This window comes from Epinephelus fuscoguttatus, linkage group LG3 (assembly GCF_011397635.1).
Source record: "Epinephelus fuscoguttatus linkage group LG3, E.fuscoguttatus.final_Chr_v1".
NCBI classification, from domain to species: Eukaryota; Metazoa; Chordata; class Actinopteri; order Perciformes; family Serranidae; genus Epinephelus; species Epinephelus fuscoguttatus.
In genome coordinates, this window is record NC_064754.1 from 38,086,707 (window position 1) to 38,112,595 (window position 25,889).

Genomic DNA, 25,889 nt, shown 5'->3' on the forward strand with positions numbered 1-25,889 from the left:
TCAGCAAGCGTGGTCACAGAGGAGATAACTGCACACACTCTCTCCCAGAGGCGCCCGTCTGCACCATGCATCTGCCTGTCCTTCCCTCTGCTTTGTTGGAGGATGCGTCTTTAAAAAAGGAAAGCAATGGTTTGAGAGGATAAAAGTTTCAAAATGATTTAGTTCTTGTGTGTGTGTGTACGTGTCCTCATGTGTTTATGTGTGTGTGTGTGTGTGTGTGTGTGTGTGTGGTTGTGAGGGCTCTTTGTTTCTCGCCTTGCATGTGTTTGTGTGCACCCTCTGTTTCTTCCGGCCTGGCATGGTGCTTGCCCTACAGGGAATGCCACTCAAAATGGGCAGAGCGACCTTTAACCCTCGCACTGCCAGCTCAGAGTCAGACGTTAACCCGCCGACGTATCAAGAGCCCGTCTCACTTTAACCCAAACTCTGTCAAGCATAGCAGAGATTAAGACCCAGCTCTCAGGAAGCCATTTGGAACAGACACCTTTTAACCCTAATGGGATCAGAGTCACATAGGAAGCCACTTGGAGCAACCACCCACTCTTAACCCCTAACACTACCAACTCAGCGCAGACAAGGCAGAGTGCACAGGCAAAGGCCCAGCTCATATCATGCCACAGGGAGCGGGCACCGTTTAACCCTCGCAGCGCCAACTCAGCACAGGCCAAACTCCAGCTCACATGATAAGCAGAATTAAATCCGCAAGCTTCAGTGTTCCTGATAGGGTGCTCATTGATGCGGAAATAGGATGCTAATGTAAAAGGGTTGGTTGCCCAATTACAAAGTAGCATGCCACAAACATTTGCAATGTTTTAAATGTAAATGATAAAATGTGGACAGGATAAGATGTTCTGTCATTTTCTTATCAAGTACTCTCTTTTATTTGTTTGAGGTCTCAGGAAGTTCCAAATTACAACTAAACACACTTCAACAGATTTTTTTTGGTTTGTTTTTTGTTTTTGAGCAAGTTTAAGAGTTTAATTGAGTTAAATTGTGGATATTTGGCATCATAAAAAACATATAGTCTAAGCATAATTTGGCACATGAATACCTTGTCAATATTTCTGTTGTGTCCCCTCAAATGTCACCTTTATAGAAACTAATAAAACAGCTGTGTTTGCTGCTAAGTTATAACAATTGCTTTTTAAAAGGGTTTTAAAAAGCCAAGTGCTGCAGAATCTCATCTCATGGTTAATAATTCTTCAATCAGTGAGATTGGAATCAGTAGCGTTTCACCCGCTGCTCGTGAATTAGCTTTGTGTTGCCATGTTGACATGGAACATTACATATCCTGCTGCACTTTTCAAAAATATTTAAAAAGTTGGCTGCTGTTTAAGCATATAAACGTGACCTAACACACGTATAAACCGCTGCAACTCGGTGTATTTTTCCTTTTGTGAAAGGAGAATGTTCCACAAACACCCTGCTCAACAATCAAGGAAGCAATCAATCATCCAAAAACAGGGAAAATACTCACAATGAAGGTGGTATGGATAAATGAGCCAACTGGCTTCCTGCAAATTATACTTTTAATACTAAACGCTGACAGATGAAATAATGGTTTTACTAACTGTAGCAGATAAATAAAAAGTATAATTTATAGATGGGATACTTTCCCTTTAAGGGAAGTATCAGGGCATGAGTTGTGGCATGAGTGGCTGAGAGTGTGTGTGTGTGTGAGAGAGAGAGAGAGTGGAGTAGATAGAAGAAGAGGAGAGAGAGGGTGAAAGGAGTTTCTGCACTTGCCTGTCTGGCAATGGCTGAGGAATGAGTGCACAAGTTTGAGTCTGGGTGAGTCAAGCTGTGTGAGAGAGAAGCAGCGAGGAAAAGGAGGGGAGAGGGAGTTCCACCGTGAAAGGAGCGAGGGGGAGCTGAGGGAGAGATGCAAGGAGATGGGTAGCAATCGAGATAGTGAGAGCACAGGCAGTTGGTAGAGGGATGGTTGAAGTGCAGCAACAATATGGAGTACAGGGAAGGGAAAAAGTGTTAGAGAGAGAGAAGGGCTGCAGAGTAAGAGGTGAAAGAAATAAAAGAAGGAATGGAAGCGTTAGGTGATTGTTGGGTGGGTGGGGGGGGGGGTACAGAATGAATGTGTGAGTTGGGCAAGTGGTGAAGCATTTGCATAAAGGGTGAGGGCACTCTGCCCGGCTTTGGGGAGAGGTTGGCATCTCGCCTTGCCGACTGGCAGAACGAGGACCAGGGAGGAATAAAAGAATGAGGGGGAGCGAAAGAGTGCGAGAGAAAAGTCTCTCAATAGTGCATCTCTTGTGTGAGGAGAAGCAGGCCTTGGCTGCTGTTGGAGCAGGGCATGGAAGGGAGGGATATCGGGTTTCATTATCTGCTTGATTCCTGCTGTATTTGCTAACCATGAGGTTCAAAGCCCTCTCTGCAGCTGTAGGCAGGGCATGGTAGCCAGTGTGTGCCGCTGGCATGTGCCGACTGGAACACTGTAGGTGTGTGCGGCATGCGCTTCGGTTAGGAGTGAGACAGAGAGTGCGAGACAGACGCTCTCCTTCCCTGTATAATTGAAGCAGAAAGCTGCCGGACTCTGCTATCACCCCTCTCTCTCACACACACACACACTGTATCACACTGCCTACTTGACCTTATCAGGAATGGCCGCCCTTGTCGAGGGGAAACGCTGTACTCTCAGTTTTACTGCAACGTCCTGTCGGAAAATGCCACACCAACGGTACGTGTGTGTGTGTTTGATTCAGTTTATGTGTGTATTTGCCATGGTGACGCTACAGAATCCTCATAATGTAAACACACGCACGGTACACATGCGGTAGTCTATATGCATTCACTTAGCATGCATGTAATCCTATACTGGCCCATAGCCGCAGCCACATGTTGAAATGGTTTTATTAAATCATTGTTTGCAACATGCAGCGCCAGAATCTCCTAATTCAGTTTGAAATCTATAATTTTGCCCAGTTTTATTTATACCACGATAACATCATCCCCTAACAGAAACATTCTTTCTAATTGACGGCACTGTTATCAAGATTAACATTCAGTTTAGCGTTAAAAGAAGTAAATGTATACTGTTTCACACGGTCCTCGCAGCATAGTTTGGTGTATACAGTGTTTAAGTTTTGAATTCCTGGCTCCAAGTCTGAGCCAAAACCCCCCACAAATATATTTAATTGATGATCATCATAAAATGTATTTTTAAGTCGTCTAAATTAAATTCAGTTGTCCAAATATGTTCTGAATATAAATTAGGAATATAACTCACTTGTGCGGTTAAAGTTATGTTTATAATTAACTGTATAAGGTGAAATTTTTGCAGATGGGGCAGAGAGTTATAGAAAAACCACACACAAACCTCAAGAAAATCCTGGCTGAATAAATTTTGGATACTAAAAAGAATCATAAAGAGCCCTTGATCTTATCTTTGATGTGCTTACATTTGAGGCTGAAAAAGTCTGCCCAGACAAATCCATCGCGCAAACGTGAAAGCATATTTGAGTATAATATTACCCAGGTCTGCAGTCATGTCAGAAGCCCCAGCTTGCTATCAGTCCTTGTGTCTCTGGAGCTGTTTAAAGCTCGCTCGCTCTGTCTTTCCCTCTCAGCCTCATGCCACAAATGGCTTCCAGACTTTCACACATAGTAATGCTTCAGTGTGTAAACAGGCGTAATTACAAACGATGCGCAGACACACTTTTAACATCAATCTGTGCCGATGGGAGAAAGAGAGCAGAAAGAGGGGAAGTTTTTTTCCTCTTCCAGTGAGTAGATGAATGGATGAAAAGGTTTGGAGCTGGATGGAAATAGAAGGACTGGCAGTGATGAGAAGTTAAGGAGGAAATTTTTAAGAAGAATAATGTGTGTCTGTATGTGAATGTGTGTGGGCTTAAATAAGTGAATAAGTGAATGAAAGGGGGGAAAAAAGACACTGATTTTTTTTGTCTCTTTCCAAGGAAATAGTAGTTTATGTCAACTTGTCCGTAATTATTTTATATCCCTGTGGATTGTGAGGTTACTAACCCATCACCTCTTAATGGCAGGGTGTTACTCACCACTCGTCAGGCCTGCGCACCTTCTTTTTCCTGCGCTGTTGGCAATAAATATATGGAAACTTTGCTCAGTCCAAAGAAGCTTTTTTTCCTCTGCTTCCTTTTTCTTTTTTAACAGAATGGAGAGAATGGCATTATGCCTGTACTGCGTTAAAATGACCCGCTACCACTTTTGTATGTGAAGTTTAGAGTGATGAGGCAAGATTTGAAAAACATTTGATTTGTATACAAAGCACAAACAGCTCAGGAAACTTAAAACCCTAATTATTCCAGACCATCTCAAGTGGTCAGAACACACACACACACACACACACACACACACACACACACACACACAAAGGGAAAATAGCTCAGATCTCTCACAGTCTTTCCTTTACATCACCACAGTACTTGTCAATATGTGATTTCACACAGCAGATGTCAAAGTTAAATTCCAGCCGTGACACGTCCTGACACGCTGTAACCTTCATCAGCTTTGTGTGTGTGTGTGTGTGTGTGTGTGTGTGAGAGAGAGAGAGAGAGAGAGAGAGAGAGAGATTCTGAGCCTTATCTTACAGGATCATCCTGAATAGAGTTAACAAAAGACAAATCCTGCTCTTAGTTACCTCCTTGTAGCATTTTTTTTTTTTTTTAAAAAAAGTTAAAATTCAGTTTAGCATTTGTCTTTGTAATTAGATTTTCTGAAGAAATAAAATGCAGGAAGAGCAAAGGGCTAATATGTCTCAGTGTTTCCTGTTCTTAATGCAAATATGTGGTTAAATAAAATAATGATAATTATTATTATTGTTATTCTTATTATTAATAATAAGAATAATAATGAATATAAATTAGATTCAATTCATGATCGTGTATTTACAAAGAAACAGCAATTTAAAATGATTATGATTAAAATGTTCCAAATTTTCCAATTCATATGACAATAATGAAAAGTTTGACCAAATGTATGAGAATTTTAATTTTAAACTGTCCCTTTGTTTAAAAACAGATTCAAATATACACATTTTCTGGATATGAGTATTTATAAATTTACAGTTGCAATTGTTTATGTTTTAATTTGAATACTATTTTCTGTGAGAATTTTTAATTTAAAAATAACTAGTTTAAACTTTAAACCACAGTTTCCATGGAATTTATATTATTCAGATCATGTTGGTGGTAAAAGTACAATATTATAATATACTGTAATATCAATAGAAATTATGAATTAGGTCCATGTATTAATATGATTTAAAGGAGACTTGTAAAACTGTTTGATGAGGCAAGACTTAATTTAAAAAAAGAATTGTTTAAATTTATTACTCTATTCATTATTAAATTCCATTTTGTCTTTTGTCAGACTCACAATTTAACAATAAAAAGAATAAAATAAAAATAAGTGAACGGTGTAATATAAAGCCAAGTAGGCCTGCTTAAAATCTCCTGCCTGCAGCCCAGTGAGAACACACTGAATGGATGTTGACTCACAACCAAGGCGTCTCCTCATGCAGGTTGTGGCATCAAATAAATGTGTGACCTGATCTGATCTTTCTTACCACGTGCCCTATGCAGATGTCAGTCCTTTGACGTTTATTTACATACCATTAATACCACAAATTCATCTCAGGTAATTGCTTATTAGAGCTGTTGACAACAGCGTGGGAAATAGGCCCGAGTGACCGTAGGTAAAATCAATTGTATGCAAATAAAGCCCATACACAGGATCTAATCGTCTTTTTAAAATTGGCACTAAGGTGTTAATAGTCGATCTAAAATGTTAAAACGCTAAATTGGCAGCATTAAAACACCTGCAGTAACTTGTGGGGAAAAGCTGCATAAACGCTTCTGTGCAAATGCATTAGTTTTGTTTGTTCTGGTGGATGTTTGTCTGCACTGAGGTCAGACTTTACGCTGTTTTCAATTATCTCTGCTACGCCACACACACGTCCTTTAAATCCCGTTTCGACTTTTAGTATAAGTTTGACCCTTTTTGTTTAACGTAGGCCGCACGAGACTGAGGCTGAGAGCAGACCGCTGGCAGAGCTCGAGCTCAGTGTTCTCTCCGTGGGAAAGAGGAACCTTACATTTTAACATTTTCTGATATTTAGAGCAGGTTTATTGTCAAAAGCGACACATATTGTCTATTTTAATGAACTCAAAATATAAAGAGTTACTAACAGACAGACGGGCAGAGGTTAACAACGCCGTCCGGTGAGGTTAACAGACAGAGAGAGACAGCCGTTATCGGCCATAACTAACGTTACACCGGTGTTTGGAGATTATAATTTTCCAGTGAACACGGAAACCGAGGTAGGTTTCTTGCCTTTTAAGGTGAGAGTATTAATTTATGTTGTTTCACAAATGTATAGACGCAGGGTGCAGGCCGTTTGAAGCTCAAGGACAGGCAACAGAGGGATTCGTGTGCTCCACTGACGTTGCACGGTTAACTCCTTCAGCCAAAACCTTGATAGAATTTAGTATTGGTGTTTAAACAGTAACGTTAGTTAAATAAGCAAAATACCTTTCAACGATAGTATGTGCTTACTTAAAACTTTTTCCCCCTCTTTTTTTCATTTTAGTTCTTTATTTTTAGGCCTCATTTCATAGTTTCTAACTGTAGGACATTTAGGATATTCTTAGCAGCCAGCCTTACATACATGAAAAAAAGGTCTAATGGGCCAATTTGCACTAGGCACTGTTTTTTAATCTCTGTTTTGTAGTTTAATACCATCAAAATATTGAATACAACAATTTCAGATTTTATAGGTTTCCTTTGTTTTGTGTTTCTGGCAGTTACTGCTGCTCCAAGCTTGGCCCTGTTAATAAAACCTGAGGTGGTTTTCATTTCTCTCCTGCTCTCTGAGTTGTACCCTGTCAGGGCAGGAGGGGAGATTGTCTTGCCCAGCCTGGCGAACAAAGGTCGCTGTTTTCTGAAAGACAGAGCATGGCATGCAGAGATAAGATGAGCTCCCGCTCAAATTATTGCAGAGCAGATACCTAAAGAGTCCAGTGGCCAAGGCCCGAAAAACTGCCACACTCCGTTCTGCCTGAAGAACTCTGGGCAAACAGGAGAAACCCTCGCTAATGAGCTGAAGGAAATATGGGTTTGAAAATGTCAAAAAAAAATGGACACATTAAATAGTAGGGTGCCACACAGACTCATTTCTTTGCCAAAATCATAAAACATCTTGTTTTAACTGCAAATTGTGCACAGACCTCAATGCCTGTGTTATGCTGTTGCGTATAATATTGTATTTGGTCCAGTTTATGATCATAATAGGCCTGGCCGTGGATTTAACTAAGTGGTTTTAAAAATAAGCATTTTTTTAAGGATTACATATTTCATTCAAATAGTATTTGCTTAATAATATGGATTAATGTGTAGTCTCATAATAGGTTTCTGTCAGTTTTTCATCCTCTTTTTGTTATTATAAAGAGTTAAGAAGAGTTATATTACTGAAAAAATGTTGCAGGGCTGGAACCACAAAAGCAAATGTGTTACTAGTTTGAATGAACAAAGGAGAGGTTTGGATTTCCCTGATAGTAATCTTGGTTATTATCATTTTGCTTGTCAGTAATGGCATGATGATATTACAGGAAGTGACTGTAATACTTGGCACATATCACTCCTTTTCTTTGTCTGAGGCCCATTCATCAAAAAGTCTAGATCCCCTCAGTCTTTTCAAATAAGCGACAAGCACACCTCCATCATTATTCTTCAAAAACAAAAACAAACACACACATCCTCTTTAATTCCATCTCCTCATGTTGCTTTTGCCCATATTTTTTTTCTTGCCTCCGCCATCTTCTCTCATTCCCACATTTTTCACGTGTTCAGTGTGGCTGTGTGAGGCAGGCGTATGTTAGCATGAACAATCGGCACCCGGCCCGGCTCAGCCCGGTCCAGATGGGGTCTGCACCCCCCCCAGCAGTAGCAGTGACGAGCCAGTCAGCCAGCCAGGCAGCCAGCTAGCCAGCTAGCTACCCACCCGGTTAGCCAACCAGTCATTCACCCAGCCAGTCATGTACCCTCTCAGCCAACCTAACAGCCAGCTTGCCAGCCAGTCAGTGGACCAGCCAGTCATCCAGGCTGCGGCTCCTCTGTCAGACAGTGACAGAGGGAGCAGGCCAGGCTAAATCTGATGGTCCTGGGAGCCAACCAGAGGACTCTGGTCTTTGTAGGGCGTTCACACAGACAGCCTGTCCCGTTGCACAGCAGGGGGCTTCAACCCACAATCAAATGGCCGGGCCCTCAACTTTGCCACATGACAAGTTAGCTTTTTGTGGCTGCCCATTGCAGAGATTCCAGTTTTGACAATGTCTCTGTAATTCCTATGAGCCCTATGGACTAATTTGGACAGCATAAATGAGAAAATGCGCTCCTTTTTTGTAATTTGGAAGGATGACATTTAAATGCACTTCTAATGAGAAGAGGGGTCCGTACGTATTTCATCCATACATCAGATTATATTGAATTGATCCTTGGTGAGAGCCTTTGTCTCTCAAATATCTCTCCCATGGTGCACTGGGCACAGCTTGTCCCTGAGGTCATGTGGGTCAGCCAATGAGGATGAGACAAAGCGCTTGCCAGGGCAGCTATACAGCCGTGTGCTAGAGTGCTCCCTCACTTTCTGCTGCTGTTCAATCCCAATCATGTCATTGTGTACTTCATAATGCAACACGATGAAAATATGGGCAATTTACTGGCTGCAGTAGGAGACTGTAATTCTTTTCGCTATTACAAAGACCAGCGTATCTGAATCTGAAAGCATTAGACTAAGCTTTGTGAATTACAGGGAAGCGGTATGGCCTGTTTTAGACAGTTTTAATATCCGCTTGCCTTGCCTTGTTAAACAGCTTAACATGTATAGGCTACTTACATGAAGCCGTCCACCACAGCATTTTCAGCCGTCATTGTCCACTGAATCCTGTCTCTCACCCACAAATAGGACTGCTCTCTAATTTGGTAACAGAAACTTTTAATGTGTTGCTGTGTCTGTGCTGTTGGGGCTTTTAAAGTGGAGTAACAAAAAAAAAGAGAGGAAGAGAAGGGGCCAGTTTGGATGTGAGAGTGCATTTTGAAACAGGAGAGCATGTTTTTGGATGGTATTTTTTGTTGGGGGGGTAACGGGCATTTTCTTCCCCCTCCTCTCTTTGTTTGTGTGGTAAATCCAGGAGCAGCTGCTGGTCTCAGGGTCTAGTGGGATTTTGGGCCTGTGTTTTCTCATGCCATCCCATGCCAAGGTGGTGTAACGCGAGCAGAGAGAGAGGGAGAGAGAGGGGTGTTTCTGGAGGGGGAGAGTAGGGTGGCGGGGGGTTGCAGTTGGAGAGCGAGCTGGTTTGTTGGGATGGCTGTGACCACGCTGGTGACGAAGGCGATGAAGGGGGGTGGGAGGGCGTAGGGGGGCTTTAGAAGGCGGGTGCTGTCTGGATTGGATGCATGTAAAATTAATATCCTCTGGACTTTGCCTTTGCACTAGATTGGAACTTGTCTATTTGGCTAATGACGTGCCTTCTGCCTGCACCACACACAGTCCCCGTCTCTCCCCCTCCCTCCCTCCCTCCCTCTCTCTCTCTCTCTCTCTCTCTCTCTCTCTCTCTCCACTACCAGCCACCAATCCCCCCCCCCCCTCCCCACCGCTTTGCTTCTCCCTCTGCCATCTCTCTCTTCCCTCCCTTTCAGCGCTGGGAGCGTGCGTATTGGCTGGGCTGTTTGAGACTCGGTGCCAAATAGGTGGGCCCTCTGCATGTTGGCACAGACTCAGTCAATGGTTAGAGAAGGAAAGTGGAGAGGAAGAGAGAGACAGAGTTGGAGAGAAAGAGGGGGAAAAAAGAAGCTGCACTCGGGTTTGCCAGCGGTCGTGCACACTCTTCCAACATTGATTCGGTCCTCTTGTTTTGTTTTTTTTTTCCTTCTTCTTCTCCTCCGTCCGCACCCCCCTTGTCCAGCTCTCTCTCTCCCTCTCCGTGAGTCTTATGCAGATCCCACAGAACTGAACCAATAGCACGCGCCGCTTTGCCAAGCATTTTTTGTTGTTGTTTTTTCGTCAAGATATTTTTTCTGCATATTTTTACAAACAAACAAAGAGGCTTGTTTAAGTTTTTGACAATTTTATCGTTTTTGCTGAAATATCTGTTTTGTTTTGTTCGTGCCTGCTCTTTTTTTTTTTTTTTTTTTAATCCTTTTAGACAGAGAGATTGCTGAACTTCTCTACACTCTCCTTCTGTTGTGCTCTTGAACAGCACCTCTCCTGCAGCTCCTGCTACAGTACCTCCTGTGTTCCTGTGCTGGTATTACACTGCGCCCCCTTGGCCTGTCTCCTCTTTCTCAGCTTTTTTTCCCCCCTGCTGCTTTTATTGGACAGTTCCTCAGCTTCTCTTTTTGCTTACATTTTTTTACCCTCAGTCTTTTGTTTTCTAATACACGCAGCATTACTTCAGCGCCTTTGATTCAACAACCCAGTTGTTGTCCTCGTGGTGCATTTTAAGTTTCTTTGCAATCGCCGGGTGAATTTATGATGAGAGAGCAAAATGGTAACTACCATGTTATTCTTGTTTTATTCACATATGTTTTGTGGTAGCGACTGTTTTTAGATAATTTTGAATGCAGACGCAGTTACATTATTTATGAAGAAATTTTATGTTTAATTTTAATAATATTTGGGATGTGAGTTCTCTATTATTTGTGTTGTTTGCATATCGTTTGTGTAGTCAGTCTGCATTTTATTCTATAAAATCTACAATTAGATTTTTAAATTTTTTTTTAGGTATCTATATTAAATAAAATATTTTTAGAATTAGTGTTTCCTAGTTTTTGATATGAAATGTTTTTTGTAGTTTTGTAATGGGTGAAGGCAACCAACATGTTTGTTTATATGTGTTTATTGAGGCAGGCACATAAATGTTTACACTGCAATTATTTAAAGGACAGCCTCACAGTAAATACTTTATCTTTTGCCACTTAGTCTTTAAGTATTGTGTTGCTCTGTGTTTTGTAAAGTGTGTCCTTCAATGTACTGTGTCTGTGTAAGGTAGAGAGTGTAAAGCATCTCTCTCTCACTTCTCTCTCTCACTCTCTCTCTTTCTCTCTCTCTCTCTCTCTCTCTCTCTCTCTCTCGGCACCTCTCGCTCATTCTCTCCCTCCGCTCACACAGAGCAGGCGCCGCTCCTCCATGCTGCGTGCCGGTGCTAACTGCCTCTCTTCTCTCTTCCCTTCCTCACCCCCACTCCCTCTCTCCCCATCCTTCTCTCCCCCATTCTCACCCTCTCTCTCCACTGCCTCCTCCTGCTTCCCCCCCTCCTCCCTGTCCTCCTCCACCCTCCCTCCCTCCACCTCCCTCATCCAGGATGAATTCCACCCCTTCATCGAGGCCCTGCTGCCCCATGTCCGCGCCTTTGCCTACACCTGGTTCAACCTGCAGGCCCGCAAGCGCAAATACTTCAAGAAGCACGAGAAGCGCATGTCCAAGGAGGAAGAGCGCGCAGTGAAGGATGAGCTGCTGGGGGAGAAGCCAGAGATCAAGCAGAAGTGGGCCTCGCGCCTGCTGGCCAAGCTCCGCAAGGACATCCGGCCTGAGTTCCGTGAGGACTTTGTGCTCACCATCACGGGGAAAAAGCCCCCCTGCTGCGTGCTGTCCAACCCCGACCAGAAGGGCAAGATCCGTCGCATTGACTGCCTGCGCCAGGCTGACAAGGTGTGGCGGCTGGACCTGGTGATGGTCATCCTGTTCAAGGGCAGCCCGCTGGAGAGCACGGACGGGGAACGGCTGGTCAAGTCACCACAGTGCACCAACCCTGGCCTGTGCGTCCAGCCGCACCACATCGGAGTGTCCGTCAAGGAGCTGGACCTCTACCTGGCCTACTTCGTCCACACGCCAGGTATGTGGCCAACTGGAAACTAGACACTAATAAGGAGGGATGCCAATGCATAAACACTCGTCATACATGCCCGTGTGCACGTGCATTTAGATGTACACACACATTTGCATTATCACACACATGCTCACACACATGCTCACACCGAACACAGAAAAACTTGATTGTGTGACACAGAATTAAACAGAGGGAATGACAGAAATTAAAATACATAAAGATAAACCTTAATGTAAAGATAAGTAATAAGTTTCAGAAACACGCTAAAAAGGTATAAAAATTAAAGGAAATAATTAAAATTATTATTAAGTTATCCAGTATTTTCAGATGAAATTTGTGAATTTAGGGAAGTTTTTATTTAACAATATTCTTTTAAATAAAGCAAACAGCTACCTCTTAGCAACGCAGTTAATATCAGTACTTGTTTTTATTCCCTTAACAAACGGCAGATAGTTTTGCTATTTGTCTTTTCTGTCTTTTTTCTTTTTTTCTTCTGTTTCTTGGTGTTTGTTTACATGACAACATAGTATCAACAGTAATAAAAAGAATATGTGAGTGTGTGTCAGGGGCACTCAGCCAGCGTGCTCTGGCAAATACAAGTTCATTTTTCTGAGCGAGGCATTTGCGGCTTCATATGAGCATGTATTTCGTGTTTTTTTATAGGAAGGAATTTGCATGCATGCCTGTGTGTGTGTGTGTGTGTGTGTTTTTTTTTTTTATGAGATGATCACCACTGTCAAATTGTGTGTTTTTGTGCGATGAGTGAGAGTCGCTGTTTATAAGATTGTACTCAGTCTGTCGAAGTGTATGTGCCACGATAAGGCCATTGTAGCCAGGGATCGTCATTTGGCCACAGCCCAGATTGTGCATGTGTGTGTGTTTGAGAGAGAGAGAGCAGAGCTGCGAGTCTCCTGCTCTCAGGCCGCAGGCTGCTGCCGCCTTCACCGTCTGCCTGAACGCTAGCACCACGTTGGACCTGGCTGCCAAACACACACTCACACACAAAACGCCAGTGCTCACAGACAGCCAGTACTATTACAGCCACCTTCACACCCATACACACACACATACAAACACAGCTAAATAAAGATACACGCATTTGATTAAAAAAAAAGAAAAAAGAAAAACAACTCTGTCATCTTTGTAGCGCACTTTCACACGTAGAGCCAAACACGGTTTTAGTCACGATTGCGTACACACACCCACACATCACGCACACTAGGCCAAGGACTATCATAGATACAGTTTGATACAGCCAAACATTGTTGTATCTCAGCCACCATCATGGATACACACACTCACACTCGGCCAAACATCGCTGTAGCCTCCAGTGCGCGTACTCTATACACACAGCCAAAACACTGGCTGTGTTGTAGTTTTTTCCCCCCACATTGCAAAAAACACTGTCACAGCAACCACGCACACGCACACATGAAACACATTTCACAGCCAAATCCCCCAAATACACACTGCTTCACCATTTGCTGGCTACATATACATACAAACACACGCTCATGACCTAATATTATCTCAGCTGGAATTTTCTGGAAATTTCAAACAGTGACTCAACCAGCGTCACACACACACACACACACACACACTCAAGCTCATATATATACAGCACATCCCAGTCATTGCCCAAACACACACGCACTCTCTGCTTAGGCAGAACTCTTATGGTAGCCCGCTAACACAAGTGTAGCCAAATGCTATCACAGCCGTGCCTCAGTCTCTCTCTCTCTCTCTCTCTCTCTCTCTCTTTCTCTCTTTTTCTCCCTCTCTCTCTCTCTGACACACACAAAATCTCAGTCCAGGCCAAACACCTCATGCAGCCCGAGCCAAACCCTGGCAGCAGCTCCAGCTTGTTGGTCTGTCTGTGGTGGTGATAAACCGTAGGTAGCGGGTAGTCCTGACTTTGACTGAGGAAATCTGTCTTACTGTTGTAGTGGCATTTTTTCTCATATAGTTTCTCTTAAATATTAATGTTTGATTTATTTTTTTTCACTGACTTTATTATTGCACTATAAAAAAGAAAAGTGTTTTTATAATGACCGATTGTGGATGCTGGATTGTTGATTAGATTATTATGAAATATACAGCACTATTAAACACTATTTATCTTGTAAATTATCAGACTACACTAAATTATGGCATTATGTTTGCTTAATCTTAGCTCAGGATAAAAGATGTTTGTAAATTGAATAATACACCTGATCTAGAAAGACGTGGCCTTACTGTTACATTTTTAGTTTTGGAAATGAAATTATTATTAAAGTGTTTGATATTTTAATATATATAATTAAAGCAATTACATAGTTTCTTTCGCCCTACTTAATTTTCAGAAGTTATTGAGAGGGCATAATGGTCCACCTATTATCCTGGATGCAGAAACAAAACACACACTCCACCTAAGAGCAGGAAATATTTTATTTGTGGTATTAAACTGCATATACTACTATGAGTAACAAGACATCTTTTCCTAAAGAAAAACTAGTGAGTGATGGTGGCTACGGTTGTCTGTATATGATTGAATGTAAAAAGAGAAGCAATACTGGATTATTTCATTCATTTTTTTACATATTCTGGGAAACTACAAACACAAGCAAATTGTAAATATCTCATGATCAATTTTATTTACTTCTTCTGACATCATTGGCTTCTCAGTTTTCAGTTTGTTGCTACGCACTCGTCGCTACTGTACTTTGGTTAGCAGTACAGCAAAACACATGGCTGCTTGGAGAGGCTGCCCAGTGCGCTGCCCATTCATAATATAGACTTACTGTGTGCTCTGTCTTATCTTATCTGGCTAACACAGTGTGCCTCGGTACTTTTATCTGCCTCCAAAGAGCCCGTGCTCAGTTAAGTCCTAGTTGGAGAGGCACTCTGGGGTCTGCAGACAGAGAGAGAGAGGGACAGAGGGAGAGACAAAGGGCAAACCTCTGTCTCCAAACCTGCCATAAGATTGCCACTATCATCACACTTGGTTCTCATTCACTTTTAAGTTGTAAATGTGTACTTGTGAGCAAACGGGCATAAAGGCCTGCATTTATCTGTCACATTTATCTGTTACAGTGACGTGCGGTTACATTTTTTTGCCTCAGTCGCGCAGTGAATGACAAGATGTGCTCATTGTTTGTTTTTGTTTGGTTTGCGTTTTGTCGGTCTTTAGCATCTCTGTCTTCCTCGCTCCTCTTTGATCCCGTGCACACTTTTGTTTTGTCTCCTTAAACATCGCCCTCATTGTTGCTCTCACAGAGGTAAAGCCTCTGCTGATCTCTTTTGTTTATATTGTAGGAGACACAGAGAGAGAGAGAGGGAGAGAGAGCGCGTTGGAAAGGAGAAGAGGCTGCGATAGTGATTGTTCTGTTTGGCAGCGCCCGAGCCCCGTTGGTGTGGGAAGAAGAGAAAGACGTCTTGTGTTTTGTTTATGACAGAGTGGCAAAAGCTGCCACGGGGAATCTCTGGGCTTGCCGTCAGGCTTTCTCAGGCTGTTCTGCAGCCAGCCAGCCTTTGAGATCCTCTCTGTTACGGAGCATAACACACTGCAGCCGTAACAGAACAAACCACGCTGCCACAATACACAACCATCTCCCCCTGTTTTTCAGGCACCTCAGATAAAGGGCAGCAAACCAGACAGAGAAACGTGTCTTTGAACATTGTAACTGAAATACTGGCAGAGAATAAAAGGAAGAGTGGCTGTGGTGCAGTACAGTGAGTAATGCATTATTTTTAGAGTTTTATTAAGAGTGAATGACTGGTATTATAATGGAGATTGTGGTCTGGAAGAGCCAAAGGTCTGCCACACACTGGCAAGATCCCTTTGATAACCCATGAATGGAGTGTGTTGGATAAGCTTCGTTGTAGTTTATATATAATTCTCACTGCTGTTAGTCTGACTACTGCATAGGTGGGTCCACTTGTACACCATCTGAAGAGAAATCATTTAGCAGCTTTTCATAATGTTCACTGGACTATTTGATTTATAACCTTTGTGCTGTTTTAGCTTAAACTCAGCACATTTCTGATTTATTCAAGGTTGGAAAAATAAAAGATTAAGAAAAGAAAAAAACATTTGTGAGGTCCAAAGTTAGCTCAGTGCACTTAGTCATATTTTGGACCTCATTCTTACTGCTTTCTTTTTTTTTGTCAAGTTTCTTTCTTTTGTACGCGGTAAGTGTGATCATGAAAAGATGTTTCAAATGTGTTTCCAATCAAAAGTGCAGTACAGGAAATTTGCAGTCACTCCGAGGGAGGTGTGAAATGTGCTCGCCGTGCCATTTCTGCCATGACCGCTCCACACTCCACGCTCTACAGTGCCAGATCCCGCCTCCCTCTTGCTATAGCAATAGTCATGCCTTGGACGGCGCTGTGAGAAAGCCCAGAGAAACCCTAGCACTGCGGCCAACCCCCCCCCCCCCCGTCCAACTTGCTGACCACAGGAAGGACAAATAAAAACCCCACTTTTGTTTATCAATGTGGAAAACTCCCGGAGAATCCTGGATTTATGGGGGGGGGGGTAGAAATAGATAGACATGATGAATGGCTTGCAACGTGTTAAAAGTTGACAGGATACTCTGATGGATTCCACAGGTTCCCACTGCTCCGTGGCTCAGTATTTCTTTTTTTCCTGTGAAAATAATCTGTTCTTAATTACTTCCTGGATCTCTTCTCCGGCTCCCATGACATCACAAGGGTTGAGTGGACTGTCCGTGTGTGTAAGTGTTTTTGTTTGTGTCTGTGTGTGTGCACATCTTAGGATGACCCTCAGCAGTGAAGTAAGCATTGAGTTTTGATTAAATGAAATCTCGACACCGGGGGAGACGGTCAGGTCTGAAGCTTTTGTATTGTGTGTGGTGGGAACAGGGCCCACGCCGGCTAAGAAAAGCTCTCCACATGCAGAGCGGCTTTGGCATCAGAAAATGTTCGCTGATGGCTCTCGTTTAGCCGGGCCTGCATCTTCTTTTGCGCGTCTCTGTCTTTCTGTCTGGCCTCAGGGGCACGTCGAGGTGGCTACATATCAAATCTGAAGGGTTAAGATAGAGGGAGAGCCCCGTCACATTAGAGAGACAGAGTGAGAGGGAGTCTTCTCACACTATTCTTGGCTTCGGAAAAAAGTCTGTGTATTTGGATAGCTAATGGTATTGGGCTAGCCAAAGCCCTGTTGTGTGCTCACTCGCTCCAAAACATGCACACACACACACACACACACACACACACACACACACACACACAGACGAGAGGCTAACATTGGGGTGTCACAGACGTACATAGATCGGTCCAAAACCGCAGGGTCTGCATTTATCTCATGAGACCATGATGACACAAGCAGACTCGAGGGAAAATAAAAAAACATGAGAAAGGCGAGTCAAAGACAATGTTGTTATGTTTGGTCTCCCATTAAATTGACCAGTGAAAACTGGCATGCTCCACGATACGGTGCCTTTGTCCTAGAAACAGCCTCCCTGCTTTTTTTGTTTTTTTACATAACGATCATAAGCCTCAGTTTCTTTGGCTGCGTCTGACTCGGGAGAGAGTAAAACCCCTGAAAATTTCTGGTCTAGCCGCATCTGTTTCCTTTTGTGTGAAGAGTTTTAGCGTTGGGAGATATGAGGTAAACAGATTATTCCAGTGAAATCGGGAGGCCATCATTGCGGTGGAACAGACAAATGAGGCAGTTTGTGCTATTTGGCTCTTTTATCAGTTTTTCTCTGATCCCCTCTTTCTTTTTGAATGAACTCAGCTCAGATTGTTCCTGTTTCTCAGTAGCAGCTCTCCATTGTAAAGCCAACACAGGTAGAAAAGCAGAAGAATTGACAGATATTCTTCAGCTTTGTGTTTTGCGTTTGTTCTGGATGAAAGACAGAAATATTATCTGTGTCAAATTAAGTGCTGCACATGGTTTCTTCATTGCTAATGGTGCAAACCTTTTTTCTTTGTGGTATTCCACTTTAATTCAGCATTTATCATTTTGAATTACAACTACCTTGTTTCTGTAGTAATTAATATTTCTACAAAATAAAGGTTACATTAAGCAGTGTCAGATTTAGAGTTCCCATGTACTTTTATATCTGTAATTAGGCCCAGATAGAATGTGTTATAATATATTATGATAATGTAAATACGTTTAGCGTTATTATTATTTGAAAAATTAATGATAATGCATTAAATGGTTATGTGATCTGTGGAATGGTATTTATAGAAATGCTTAGCAAGTTCTAATTTTGTCTAAAGGGAAAAAAGGGCGTTTTCACACGCTGCTGAACCCTGTCTAATACCTACTGTTGAGATTTAATTACACATTAAAACACATTAAAACACATTAACGATTGTCAAATAAAAATGGGTGTAGGCTAAGCTAAGCACGCAGTGATAAAAACTGCATTCTCTGCTTGAGCTGAGTGGGCTTTTTTGCGTTTTTTTATTTGGAAAAAAAACCTAGAGAGCAAAAAAAGGGAGTAAGAAAGGGAGTGAAAGGAGGAGAAGAAAGGGAAAGAAAGAGGTTATTTAGAAAGGAGAGAGTCAGAAGCAGCGAGGGGGTGGTATTGTCTGTATTAATACTGTGTCTTCCCAGTGCCGGGTCTCTTTTCAGGCTTTTGTAGCGGCGCCAACCATGAAATGTGTCTGTCCCCAAAAACCATATACCCACTCAGGAGGGTTTCCCGACCTCAGAGAGACAGAGAGGAGGAGGAGGAGGAGGAGAAGAAGCAGGAGAAAGAGTGCAGTGGCCAATGCTCACTGTCAGGCAGGCCAGCCAGAAAAGAGAGAGAGCCAGGGAACATGCCTTATTCACCGGGCTGCACTCACAGCAAGGCCCTGGCATCGGCTGCTAAGTCTGGCTAACAACACTATTCAGCACCACACAGCCATAGTCATGCTAGAATGAGAGTCACAATACTGCATTTTAAATCCAAAGCACAATTAGTCTTCTTTTTGTTGTTCTTATTCAGTTTTTCCCATGGAGTTATTTTTCCTGTAAGTAGGGGCTTTGCGGAGTTTTTGTTGCTGAATAAAAAGTTAGGTCAATACTGATTTAGAAATAAAAGAAAACAACCTTTATTTCATTTTATTTTGCACATGTGGGTTGTAGAATAAAGAAATGATTATGTGGGCGAGTTTAGCGCTGATGTTCAGAAAGTGAGAGGAGTTGAGAGGAGTTGTGTCGTCGGCCGTTTTTGGCACGATGCTATCTCTCTGTATGGAAGACGCCAAATTTTCATACAGAGTCCCTGCCAACCTCCTCCCTCTGATCCTTGCTTTCTTCTCTTTTCTTTTCTTTCTTTCACTTGTTCCCCTTTTCTTTTATTCCTCTTTAGGGTTCAAATGAATGCCCTCCCCTAGCCTCATTAGCACCCTGGACTCCTGTTTGCTGCTACAGAAAAATGTATAATAACTTGTAAGCACAAACATTTTAGTGCTCAATAGGACCATTATCCTTGTTTTTCATGAAAGCAGGCCATCATGGGCTGTGAGCCTTGACTTTTTTTTTTTTTTTTTTACTTCTCTGATGTTTCTTTCATTTAGTATGCAAAGATGTTTTGCCACTAAACATTCGGTTGATATATGTTCACAAAGACTGGCATCCTGCCTTTTTAATGGTATCTTTACATTTCACATGTGATCACAGGCTGTGTTTATATTTTTTGAGTAGAGGCATTATTATAGGGGCTGTGAGGCTTGATTGCAGTTTAGTTTCTCTTTTGTTTTGTGTAAATTTATTGCCATCACTTTATGAGATTTTGAAAACATTTAATTTGACCACTGATTGAGTTTGGTCACTTAATTTTTTCTGGTTAAAACATTTCAAATCAAAGGTGGTAGTTTTTTGTTTTGTTTTTAAACCAGATTTTGTATGCCGTTTTTCAGTTTAAAATGTCTTGAGCTGTTTTGCAGCAGGCCACCCGTTCTTCTTGAGAGACAACCTTCACAAGGGGCATCGTTTGGTGTTCGTTACACCGTGAGAAGGAGAGCAGTTTTGAGAAGACAGAAAGTGGGGTGGGGGGCGAATGAGCAAGCAAGCTGAGAAGCACAACAGAATGCAGAGAATCAAATTTGGCATGCGTCTGTGTAAGCGAGTAAGCTTCAAATCAGTTTGGACACAGATCTAGGACACTAGACGGAAAGAAGAAAGCAGGATGAAACGGGATAGGGAACGACATGGGATGGGGGGCGGGGGGGTAGTGTGTATATGTGTATGTGTGTTTAGGGGATGGGGGGGTGTAGTTAAGTAGAGGATGAGATGGAGGGGGTTGGTGGGTGAGGTTGAGGGGGCGAGGAGGATGGGGGGGGGGGGGGTGTTTGGTAGAGTGTCCCTCAATGACGACTTGAAAAACAGGCCGGTAAATAAATGGAGTGGCAGTAAACAAGGCTCGGCGCTTCATCAAAAGACTCCATTCATCTGTGAACAGGAGAGTCTCTCTTTTCTCTGAGGAGACAGAGAAAGGAACCCACTGACGCTGACGAGAGGACGGCGCTTGTTTAGATAACAGGATGAGTTTGGAGTGGAATGGCATTAGTGTGTGTGTGTGTGTGTGTGTGTGTGTTCGTTCGTTCATGTTTGTAGGAGTTTAGAGGGGGTGTAGAGCAGGTGGGAGGTGGACACAGTCTTAACGAGTGGGGTAAGGTGGGGGTAGAGATAGTGTGTTTTTTGTTTGTTCTTTATCACTAGCATGGATTCAGGGAAGACTTGTGTTTTGGGGGGTTAGAATTGTGGGATAGGCTGATGACAGTACGTGTTTGTGTGTCTAGTACAAAGCGGTGTAGGGGGTGGTGTGCTTTTGGCAAGGCTTATGTGCGTGTACGCACAGACGTGCATGTGTGTGAGAGAGTGCATATGTGCATATGTCTCCGTCTGCTCATTATACATGCTTATTTTTTCCAGACCGAGTGCTATGCTCTATTTTGCATGATTTACAGTCTTATGAGCCAAGCAGCAGGTCTTTTTTTATGAGCGAGAGAGAGAGTTTGGAAAGAGCAGAGTCTTGGGGTCTCAGGGACACCGCGGTGAACCGGCCACAGCAAGGTGCCGTGCATCGCTCTCTGCTTCAGCTGTTCATAATTCAGCCTGTCAGCCGGTCGGCCAAGGGAGCCAGGTGTACACTAAGTGCTATAAAGTCCTTTTGTGCATTTCCGTCATGCAAACTTTTTAATTAAGAGGAGATGAATTCATGAATATAAAGATCAGGGTTAAGTCACCTCCAACCACTTAGTGAATTCTGAGACTACTTCTGAAAGAGCAGGGCAGAGAAGCCAAGACAAAGTGGCGTCTTTCAAAAGCTTTAATTCAGCCTATGTGTAATTGTGCCACATTTTAGTGTGAATGTTAACAATTCTTACTCCCTTTTTAACTTGCCTATAATTGAAATGGAAAAAAAAGAACTTGAACTCGTTTAAGAGCACATCTTATTTAGAGCAATGGCCTTGTGGAGTAAGATATGAGATGTGCATCTGTCATTTTAACTCGAATGATCTGACAGCTGAGCTTTATACTTTTCAATTCCAACTTCAGAGTATATACATTCATCTTGTCAGTCACTTTGCCAAGAGACTCTTTTAAAATCCCTTTCTGGAGGTTATCAGCGGCAACCAGCACACGCACTCTCTCAGTTTCTCTGCTGCCTATCTTTTATGGGTTATCAATGATGTTATTTTAATGTCCTTCCATTGATACATCTTTATCTAAACAGGTCTTTTTTATTTGACTCCTTTAGAACTCCAGGATTGATTTAAAGGTTGCCATAGCACTCAGGAACCCCCCTTTCGTCTCTGTATCCTCTGTCTTGCCACCCCAAAGTCCCCCTCCCTAGCCCACTGCCTGTTCCCCTCACGTTTATTGGACCCAAATTTGGCTGGCACCATGGCAACCAAGGCTCCCAGGGAACCTTGCCTGGGTAGAATCCAAGGTGCCTCCAGGGTGGCACTGGCTGGCGTTGTCTGCGTCAACGGGCTGTCACCGCGGCAGGTTGTTACGACAAGGCCAGCCCAGCTCTGGCCTGCCGCAGCCGCATTGGGAGTGCTAGCTTGCTAACCTCCGTTAACTAACTACCAGCTAACATGACCTGCCATATCCAGTGACATTAGCCACCGGTTCCAGTGCTGCAGGCCTCGGCGACTGCAGCACGGGGGAAGCAGGGGAAGCATTTCACCAGTACGCATATTGATGTGGCATGGCTGGGTGCCCAGTGCTGCCTCCCACATGAGAGAACACAGGAGAGAGAGAGAGACGAGAGAGTGAGGGAGAAAGACAGCACAGAGATGCATTTTCAATGTATAATATATGAGCGTATATGTTTTTTGAACAATGCCTTTCTCCTGTGGTGTGTAAATATTCAGCTGCGCATATTTGGCTTTGCATGTCTTGCCAAAATGCGTATATTTAAATGCATGATTATGATGTGTACAGCACTGTGCATCTGTTGAGGCAATATGGTTTTATGACTGATACTGAAAACTATCAGTAGACCAACATTGTGAACAAGAGATGAAATTCATTCATGAGGTCTTATTGTTTTATTGTGTTTTTCCACACAGTACTTTTTTCTCCATGAAATGTGTATGTGTGCACGGCTGTATGGCTTCCTGTGCGAAAGTGAATGTATGGTCATCTGCTTCACCCTGTTTGATTGCAAACAAAACAAGCAGGTGACACACAGAGTCCTCATACTTAATGTGGCGATTATGTTAGTGTGATCCAGATTGTATGCTAAATAGAAAGGACACTTGTGCATGTTTGTATTTATTTGCGCTTCCTCCAGATACAATAGAAATCCTGCAACACTTTGGGCACATTGTCTTATTGCATGGACTGGCACCTGGAGCCCATGCATCCACCCACCCACCCACCCACCCACATATTGCTAAAACCTGGGTAGTCCCCGGGTAGGCTAGTTCAGTGGGGATCCATGTGGCGCTCATCTTTCCCTCAGCTTTTCCCAGCTGGGCTTTTCTACCGTGGCACAGTGAGCATAGGAAACGGCAGGGTCCTGCTGACCTAAAGCATCTTCACACGATGTCTTTCCAATTTACCCTGCCCTGGCAATTGACAATTTGCCAAAAAATAGTGCAAGAAATTGCCAAAATCAGCACTTGGGAGGAAGCTATACACAGTGTCTATATTTAGGCAGAGCAGAGTGCTTTTGATTCTCTTTGGCGCACATAATCTGAGGCCCAGCTCTTTTGTGTGAGACACCGATAGAGTGTTGGCGTTATAGTCATGGGTAAATAGCAGGCTGCCATGGTGAACCCAGCTTTATTTTCCAATGTAAAGTAAATACAGCACATAATCAAAAGCTAAAGGTGGTGCTTGACATTGTGAATGAAATGAAAGAAAAGTATGTCTCTCTTTTTCATATTATCAAAACTGCAGTTCAGGCAGCACTCTTTCTCCTACCTAAAGAGACTCTGACTAAAAGTCTGCAGTTCTCTGTACAATACATTCCAGATCTTAACTGCACAGAGGGTGGGTAGGGCAACACATTGACTCTGCAGGGAAGGAATGGATATCTCATCACTCTGCTTTCTTAAACTATGAGTCAGTATCCGTAATTGGTCACGGGCCAGTCACTGCTACAGTAGGTCTCCACTTGATGAAAGTAGCAGTGCACAATTTGCCTGAGCTTGGGTTCAGATTAACAAGAAAGTTTGCAGAAGTTTATGAGTGTCTCCATGATGGTTCGGTCTCATCCATTTTTAACCACTCCTTTGCCTCTGCCCCCCCCCCCTTTGTGAGGACAAAGTCAGTGTTTCTTCCTCACTCTAAGTGAGTTCAGCCTGTGGCAGGGAGACAGTGGATTCGTCATGCGAGGTGTGTAAGGAGATATGGTGTGTGATCCATGACGGGGCTGGCGGCAGTGTGCACGCTCAGTGCTGCCAGCCAGTGTAAAGAGGCCAGAGGTAGAAAGTTGAACAGAGGGAGAAAAGTTTGAGACTACATCGGTTGAGACTACGTAAACAGGAGATGGAGTATTATTAAGTTGCTCCATCCTTGTTTGTGTCTCTTTTTTTTCTCTAGTCTCTCTCTGTGTTCCTCCTGACCTGAAATTGGGGGTTAGATTGAGGATAGTGACGGACTAATGAGACCCCTTTCCTGCAATTACCCTCCTCTCTCCTATTCTCTGTCTCTCTGTTTCCCTCTCTCTCTCAAATCCTCTCTTTAGCTTTGTCTCTTCATCTTATTTATTTGCTCTTTCATTAAACTAATCATTCTGTTTCCATCTCCCCTGTCTTCTGTTTTGCCTTCCTTTGCTGTCACCTTCTTAGAAAGTAGTGGTAAATCAAGGTGGCACTTCATCTTTAAAAGCAACATGATGGTCAATTAAAGAAATCTGGTCCTAATTTGTGGTAGATTGCTATCTGAGATGTTGGATGGAAACGCTGCTTGTTAATAAAGAAAAAATGCAGAGCTGTGCTCCTTTTCTCTTTGTTCCCTCCTTTGTTTTCATTTGATTGGGTTTTTTTATTTTGGCCTTTTCTCCGCTCGGGTTGAAAATAGTTTTCTTTTTCCTTTATTTCTTTTCTCTTTAATGCAATCTGAATCACAGTTTCTCAGAATCAAGAGTACGATTTTTATTATATGTAATGAGTTTTTGAAAGTGTGTTTTCTTTAAACTGTACATGCTTGAGTCTTAGTAATTGGCATACTGGCAGTGAATCCTGGTATATAGGATAATTCTTTCTTTCAACACACTCATTTGTGGTTTAAACTGCCCTTTTAACCACAGGAGGACTTTTGTGTATTACTGTGTATAACTGGAGGTGCACATGAAAAAGAACATGATTTCTTTTCCTTTCATGGTGCCTGGCCGCTGTTTGTGTTTAGTTTGGTTGCTAGCCTGCTGTGTCTTTCTCCTCACTGTGCGCTGGCCATGAAATGGAGCAGAATTGTCAAGGGTTTGGTTGCCCTTGCTGCTTTTTATATATATAATGATCAACTGTCATGGTTTGCTCCTAGCTTCCAGCTGCCTTGGCACGGGGGTCTGAATAACAGCATGGTGGCTAACTGAGGCAGGTTAAATCCCTGTTGGTCGACAGGCACCCAACCTGTTTAAGTGGCCTTGAACAAGACACTGAATCCTTACCAGCTCCAGAGGTGCTACTCCGTATCCAACCTTAACCTCTGACCCCCCTGAGCATGGCAACTAGAGTAAAGAATTTTTACAGGGGATCAATGAGGTATCACATCACTAGTAGCTCCTAGTGTAGCTCCATGCTCTTTGGATGGTAAATGCCTTGCACAGGTGCTAATGGGATGCTACCTTCTAGCCTAGCGCCAACTGCTTCACATCCTATCTCCTAGTCTTGTGCCAAGTAAAAGTCACTCTGCATGCTAAATCCTTGCCTAGTGCACAGTGCTAACAAGTCCCAATCTAAGCTGATCCTTATTAATACAGTGGGTCATGATCAGCCTAAAAGCTAGCATACAGCGGCCCTCTATGTGGCCTGGTGTTATTGCGGGGTCAGCTCAATGACAGCCTGAGAGAGAGAAGGATGAGGAAGAAGATGAATGAGTTGCTGAGTTCTGACTGTATGTGACACATGTGTGGCTGTTGTTGATTAAAAGTTGTTGTTGTAATTGCGGGGCTTAAAATGCCAGGTGGCGGATGTGTCCCGCTAATCCCCTATCTAATTTCGAGGTCCAGGGGTGAAGCTCTTAATCCGAAACACACACATACGCTCACTCATAGTCTTGCAAACACACATATGCACATATACACACACATCCCCCCACAAAGACACATATGCACATACACATGTCCTCGGTCCGCTTTGTTAATTACATGTGCACAGAGTTTTGAAAATCTCAGAAAACTGTTCAGTTTTTTTGCAAGATCTTAAAAGAATCCCTTGTACATAATACAGAAAACTCTGGCAACACATGCACAACAAACAAAAACACATAAAAATGATTAACGTCAAAGGTTTGACCTTACCCCGCAGATGCACTTTTATCTGTTTGTTTTTCTTGATGGACTGAGCATCTGTGTGTGGCCTTATGGCCATGTTTATGTAGGATGGCTTTAA

General features: G+C 42.9%; 1 protein-coding gene across 14 annotated transcripts in view; it reads left to right on the plus strand.

The window, feature by feature from the left end:
- The window catches only part of LOC125886040 (nuclear factor 1 X-type-like), a 120,649-nt gene that overhangs the window by 26,773 nt on the left and 67,987 nt on the right, over positions 1-25,889 (plus strand). For 13 of the 14 annotated variants that reach the window (XM_049571958.1, XM_049571956.1, XM_049571949.1 and 10 more), the window contains one exon: positions 11,348-11,879. In XM_049571958.1, the coding sequence (XP_049427915.1) occupies positions 11,348-11,879 (532 nt within the window). Of the gene's footprint in view, positions 1-9,779; positions 10,536-11,347; positions 11,880-25,889 lie in introns of those variants that run through there. The other variant, XM_049571954.1, reaches the window with a different exon arrangement.